Consider the following 7,375-nt stretch of genomic DNA (forward strand, 5'->3'; position numbering starts at 1 on the left):
TTGTGCAGTTGAAGTCAAGAAGATCAATTAATTTCTTTTACAAGATACATTTGTTTTATTTTTATTATAAATAGAAGCTTTGTTTAAAATTGCAGAAGGAGAATCTGGTTGCTTATGAAGCATCACTTTCATAAAAGAGATTAACATTTTTAAAATGAAACATTTTTTTAAAATTAAGATAAGATTTTAATAATTACCAAATGAAGATTCCAAATCCAAAGATTTATATAATTACCATATGAAAATCAATCAATTCATTTCTGTACCAAGTTAATAATTTTGTTGATCATCAGACTTACATAAATTTAAGAAGAGTTTCATGAAAGATCAAGTAGTATCACAAAAAGGAAATTATTGTAGATAATGTGTAAGATTAGATGATCTCAAGCATGTTAGACCATGTATGAAACAGTACTATATGACACAAATACTACAAGTCGTCATCTGATTCCCCATAAAATGGTTCTATCTACGTGAAAATTTACACCACCATATAAAATAATATCAAAAAAAGGTTATGAAGAAATAAGACTCAGTCATTTTTAATAAACTTTTATTATAAAAATATATAATTTTTCATTATAAATAAATAAAAAAATAAATAAATAACAATAATAATATTAAAATGCAGGAATTTAATTTTTAGCCTCAAATAGGAACTGAAAACACAACTCCACCTCCTCTGTCATGTTTAGGTCCTTGGTTGTTGCCCCAGTTTCTTTGGTAGAAAGCATTAGCATCCAGTTTTGCACCACTCCTTCCTTGCCATAAATTATAATTGTATTCACCTCTTAAAGAATTACCTTGACCACGTGTATGTCCTCCTTGTAAAACAATACTTCCTTTCTCCTCTGGCGATCGCCTTTCTCTCAAAACCTATAACATAAAAAATGGTATTAAATTATAATAATAATAGAATTTACTAATTCAATTTACTTGTATGAGTATGCATTAAATATTATATGTGAAAGACTGGATGTTTATACAGTCCCTCAAATATTTTTGTTTAAAATCTTAAAAATAAATACCTCATTTTTCCTAACAAGAAAATTACCATAACCCCAATAATATTAAATATCACATTAAAAATTTAACAATAAATTTTCATAACTTTGAATTTATAAAGTTTCAAACATCAGAAATCAAACATTCACTTTTCATATATTAGTTATTACGTATTCAAAATAGTATTAAATACTGGACATGTTACCAATTTTATGATGCCGTTAAGGCCCTATAAAATGTTAAACTTAAAATGTTTTTATATTGAAGTTAACCATTCAATTTTCTTATTTATTTTTTGATAAAGTTTGATTATACAATCTGTCATGGTTGTTGTACGTTAAACAAATATTTATTTCAGTTATTTTGGTTAGCCTATCTCTTCTAATTTTCATATACAGTATTTAGTATGAAACTGCAATAATCATCCTAGATTTCCTACAAGTTTATAAACACTATAGAATGTGACGTCAATTTTATGCATACTTTAATCATATAATATTTTTAAATAAGCTTTGGCGATGCAAAATAGCTGAAAATTCTAAATTTTGGCATGTATTTTAGGTTATTAACAAATACTGTCCTCAATTACTTAACTTATACCAAATTTGATGATCACATTCTTTATCTATAAAATATCTGAATAGGCTGTCGTGATTTGGTGATTTTTTTCAACAAAAAATATGTATATTCGTAAAAACATATAATCATATAAAATATTATACTGCAGCAAAATAATACTAATAAACAATGCATCACTATCTCTTCCAAACTTTATATTATTATGAAACTGATAATTAAATGTTTTAAAGGATAAATTAAAAGTGATTGTAGTTTATAAACTATCATTTTTCCATTATTATAACAATTGTAAGCTTTGTTTAATGAGAATCTAGGTTAAATAGAACCCATTTTTGTTTGAAACATATTATACCTGGAAATTTCTGTAGCAGGTTATTTGTAATGAGAAAAAAAAATCATAGTAAAATAAGTGATGGATTTAGGTATCACAAATTAATATAGTTGTGTAATTACGTTTTGTTCAAACTAACAAACTGTATTATGTATTTTTATTGAGGAGGAGGGGCTGCGCGCGCTCCGTTGATGGGCAATCTAAGGTTATAATATTTTTATTCATTTGTAATTTATGAATATATATATCAATCATTAAAAATATCTTATTACACAAGAATGTATAAAAATAAGTTATTTTGAAATTTAATTAAGAATCGCACTTTGCCTGATTCAAATATTTTTTCACTCAAAATTTTAAGTCTCAGTGAATTTTTTTATTTATTTAAAATATTTGTTCTATTTTCATATTAATACTCCTTTTTCGTTGCTTTTATCTGTTTACTACTCAGCGGCATTTCTATTCGTTTTATTGATTGCTTGTTTGATAATTTCACCCCGTTCCTACCAGTTTTTAAGATTTCAGAGACTTTTTTGAAATGATCACAATCTGAATAAAGAGAGATAATCATTTTCAGTCAAAATTTAAAACAATTATTACAATTAATAAAAGAAATTAGAGAATATACTGTAATCTTGAAGTTTCTTGATAAAATTAAACACATCCACTGAAATTTGTAATATCATTTATAAAATATTATTTATTAGATCTTACAGTTTCAAATGTATCTTCAGTTTCATAAGGCAGTTGTTCTTCGTATAACGGTACAGCCGCTGATAGTGTTGAAATGATGCACACTAATAATGCTGCAGTGAATATTACAAACTTCATCTTAACCTTGATTAAAAAAAATAATAATAAGACGTTCATTTACAAAATTTTACATCATTAAATTAAACAACTAAATAAATATTAAATAATAATATATTTTAAACGTTTAAAATTATATGAAATAAATTTTTAAAATCTTCTTTATTACCACTGCTTGCATAATACTCGTACTTTTTTTACATGTACAGTCTGGTCGTATTATTATCAGAATTTTGTCAAAAGTCAAACAAAATCTTACTGGTATTCTTACAATCGTTTAAAACATTTTCCTACCTACTGTGAGCTAACCATATAACCAAAATAATATACTCCCCCACATAATAATTTTCATCTTTAAATATTATCTTATATTTTCTGTTGATTTCGAATATATTTTTTACTTTTTAAAAATTCAGTAAACTCTTTCATTTCCTGGTTATGCTTTTAACCATTTTGATTTGGATTAATTTTGTTTTAACTTACAAATAATTTACAGATTAATAGTTTTGTTTTGTTAACATGGAATAAATTCCAAAGAAGTAACAGTAAGTACTCCGACCTTGTAATAAATAAAATATGTGGCTACTTAGATTATGTGGTAAATAATTTAGCTTTCCTGCATTTTATTAATACACTGTATTTGTTTCTTTATGACATTATTTTTGTTCGTAAATTGCAATATAAATACTAAAACGAATTAAGACCGCATAAAAATGGAAAAATAAACAGGTAAAACTACACATATTACAGTTCTGTACATTTCTGGACGAACGTAATGTAACACATTCTTGAGTTGCATACCATAAGTAAATTACTTAAACAATAATTTATTAGTGATTCTTAAGCAGAAATTTCTACTAAATTTTGTTTTTCGTATTCTTATCTTAGTAAATAGTGTGTAACGTTAAATTTAATATATTTATCACGTATTGTTTATTTATTGTACACCTTTATCGTACATTCGTTAATACGTCGGAAACTAAGACAATTCTAAAATATACCTACGACATTTGAGATTTAGTTATATGCACTTTATATACCGTATTTTTAATCATTATTTTTTTTTTATTATATTATTCCAAATTTAACAAAACTACAACCGATAAAATTTTGAGTAATCAAATAAAAAAATTGAATTGTAAAAAGAAATGATAGAATATATCGTATCAAGGTCGTGTATGTACCCTTGAACTAGACAGTACTGATTGTTGCTCGCAGTATTTTTTTTTTTCTTTTAACTACAATTCCTACTTACAAATAAATGAAATTAAAGTTTTAAGTAATAAAACGATGTATTAAATTCTATTTTATTTTTCAAACATTTGTTTATTTGATCAGTAATTATTATCGTTTATACCATTCAAAAAATAAAAAAAATATATTTTGGTACTTACAGAGAGATTTAGAGATGATATACAGATAAATTAATGTATAAAATAATACTGGTTCACACAAAATATAAAGATGCAATGACAGTAAAGCGTTCATTGCAGTTCATTAATATACGAAACCAAAAGCTTAAACAGTGATTCCCCGCCCTGCGACTACTACAGATCGCGACCTCCGTCACCAACCAGCATTGTTTATTATTGTCTGTTATTCCCCTAAAGTATCACAATCACAATAAATACCATGCTACCATTTCCTCATCCTATTTCATTAATACATTATTAGTATTAAGTTATCAAAACACAGAAAAAAATATTTCCAAGTATTGTAGCCAGTACTTTCATCACCACAACACAAAAAAAATTAATTAAATTTCATATTAAAAATTTATTTTTTTAAAATTGGAAATACCTTTATAATGGTATTCCCATTCTTTGTGAACAATAATCAAACTACGTTTTTATATGAATATCTTTTATTAATATAATCAAAGAAGGCATTTTTCTTATTATTTAATGAAATAATAAAATCACAAATGTAAATACATAATAAAATTTAATATATATTTAATTAACTATTACGCCTTTATTTAAATATAAAAAATAAGCGATGTTTACATATCATATTTTAAAATGTTTTTAATCTAAACTTGTTTTTGTTAATTTTTGTCGCATTTTCATCTATTGCTACCCTATCGTAATGTTATTACCGATTAAAAGAATATCTTTCATTAATAATACTGGGAAACAAAAAATATTTTTTTTTGTCTCAGGAAGAAAAATATGTTATTCTGATAGTAAGTTTTCTCCTGAATTAAAATATGATATCGGTTTTTTCCCATGTCGCAAGGTTTCCAAGAGACAGGCAAATAGTACAAATAGTAAATAACCGAGATACGAACTTAATCGTAATTTCATTCAAATAATAACAGTTTCTATTCAGAAAACAATTTCAAGGTAATCGAATCGGCAATTAAATTTGGATAGATGGCTTGTTGTCGGTTTATTGTGTGGATTTTGTTTGTTCAAATTGATATTCTTGTAAAAACGGTTTAATACCAGCTGATAGTAGAACTTCCAATGTGGAACTCTTAATATAATGATAAAGAAAACATGCATAACAGTAGTAGTATTAAGAATGCTAAGGTAATTTGAGTAATCTTTATAATGGAATTAGGTTCAGTGGCAGCATGTTCAGGGAATCCCTTGTGTGACGTCAGAACCACCTCTCTATCTTCGTATAACTTCAAGTTTCTAATTACATAAATGTGTAGGATTGGACGGTTAATACTATCTACTATACGCTTACCGTAATGTTTTCATTCGACTCCCTCGCATGTCACCTTTACCACGTCACCTATTTGTTAGTTTATTATCGTTTTAAAACAACTATTATTAGTCAGTGTATTTCATAACAATACTCTAATAGTCTTTAATTAATGAGTCTAATATAAAATTTGTATATCGTCTAGTTTTATGAAAATTCAGTTATATCAAACAGTACGGTAAGATGCTTTCCAGAACACAGCATCTAATGCATTTCTAATATTCAGCATTTCTAATATTTAGAAAAAATTGTTACGATCATATAATAGTAATAAGATTATAATTTACGTTCAAATTTCTAATAAAATAACTGGTTCTAATCACTGATAGTTGATGATTCTTTTTTTTAATGAAATAGTACGTTGAGATAAACAGAAAAAAACACGTGACCTACAATATTTTCACCACAAAAAATCATTTTTGCGGTATGCATTCGTAATATTTGCTATATCATAGCGTTATAATCGGCTGAAAACTTTACCATTGCGTTGTTTCTTATACTGTTAGCATTTAGACCGATTAATAGATATGTTTAAAAATGTATTTTTGTTTATAAAACTATAAAATATGCATTAATGAGTATAACAATCGAATTGCACCATGTATTGTACTTACTCTTTGTACGATGGAATCCAATGTTACTGATATTGTAATTTTTACCTCGAAATTTTGTCCAAAATAATTTTAACCAAAATAATTTGTTCCCCAAAATTTTAAGTATTTTGAAAAAAAAATAAAAAACTACCGAGTCTCAAATGTCAGGGTCAATTTTTCGCGCTTTTTGTACTTTTTGCGTACTGTATGTGACCTAAGTATGGAATTGTTATCTACAACGTCTCATTTTATAGGTTAGTAATAATCTAAAATTTTTTCTTTGAATTTTTTCTAAAGTGATTTTTGGCTGAGCTGTACGCGATTTTCACCGGTCACTCGAGCTATCGTTTCAATTTCCCCCTTTCACCCTTCCAAAACGTGATCATGTTATTTTTGTTAGAAACATTAGTTTTCGATTACATCATAATGGCAAGTTACAGAGTGATACGAATTTTTTCGAAATCAATGTCTAATGTTCCTGGTCTATGCGTCCAAAAACATGATTTTTAGAAATAATTCTAAATGAATGCATCTATTCTCGCAATTATTTCATAAATTATAAATCTATCTTAAGTTAAAAAAAAAAAACATCATGGATTCCATAATCTTTTTTTTATAAAACTAATTAACATTTCGAAAACATAGTAAAATTTCAGTTAAAATCTAAAATTAGATGAAAACTTCGAAGTTAAACAATCATCATCAACAGAATACTTGGAAACTGAGGAAAAGATAGGTCTATAAGAGGATAAGTAAATTAATAAATAAATCAAGAAAGAAAACGTAACAATTATTACAAAATGTATAATTCACTTAACGAAACTTAAACATAGGAAATATTTGGCAGAGATGGCGGTTCCGCTAAATTAGATGGGTTTTTTTTTTAATTTCCACTTAAAAAGTGGAAATTTTGAACCATCCGTTTACATTTTTAAATCATCTTCAAACCAACCTTTTTTAAATCATCTGTTTAAAAAGAAGACTGTTATTAAACTTGTTTTAAAAAGATTTGTTAATACTTTTTTAAATATTTTAGTTTATATTCACATCAACAATTAACGTCATTAACGCCTTATCAGTGTAATATAATTGCACCCGTAGATGCGTAGTCTTGAACAAATTCAGGCCGACCATTCCTGAGAAGTGTGATTAATTGAAACCCAATCACCAAAGAACAATGGTATCCACGATCAAATATTCAAATCCAAATAAAAGCAGCTTCCGTTATTAGGACTGAGAATTCAACTGATTTATGACAACGAGTTTACCATTGGACCAACACGGTGGGTTAACTTTTTAATATTGTTTTTATGTAAATTAATTAAATTTTATGTCTTCTTTT

General features: G+C 26.2%; 1 protein-coding gene across 1 annotated transcript; it reads right to left on the bottom strand.

Annotated features, from left to right (window-relative positions):
• Positions 1-536: 536 nt before the first annotated feature.
• Positions 537-4,278, bottom strand: LOC142321982 (uncharacterized). Its single transcript, XM_075360549.1, has 3 exons — positions 4,120-4,278; positions 2,630-2,752; positions 537-876 (listed from the first exon to the last, which is right to left on the bottom strand). Exons 2-3 carry the CDS (start codon positions 2,744-2,746, stop codon positions 649-651), a joined length of 345 nt encoding a protein of 114 aa, XP_075216664.1. The 5' UTR covers positions 2,747-2,752; positions 4,120-4,278; the 3' UTR covers positions 537-648.
• Between the last annotated feature and the right edge of the window lie 3,097 nt (positions 4,279-7,375).

This window comes from Lycorma delicatula, chromosome 3 (genome assembly GCF_047948215.1).
Source record: "Lycorma delicatula isolate Av1 chromosome 3, ASM4794821v1, whole genome shotgun sequence".
NCBI lineage: Eukaryota > Metazoa > Arthropoda > Insecta > Hemiptera > Fulgoridae > Lycorma > Lycorma delicatula.

Bases quoted from the DNA above. Each gene is read 5' to 3' on its own strand.
- LOC142321982 (XM_075360549.1), bottom strand. From the start codon at position 2,746: ATGAAGTTTGTAATATTCACTGCAGCATTATTAGTGTGCATCATTTCA. The intron at 877-2,629 runs GTAAGATCTAAT...TTTATGTTATAG, and splicing joins CTGAAGATACATTTGAAACT to GTTTTGAGAGAAAGGCGATC.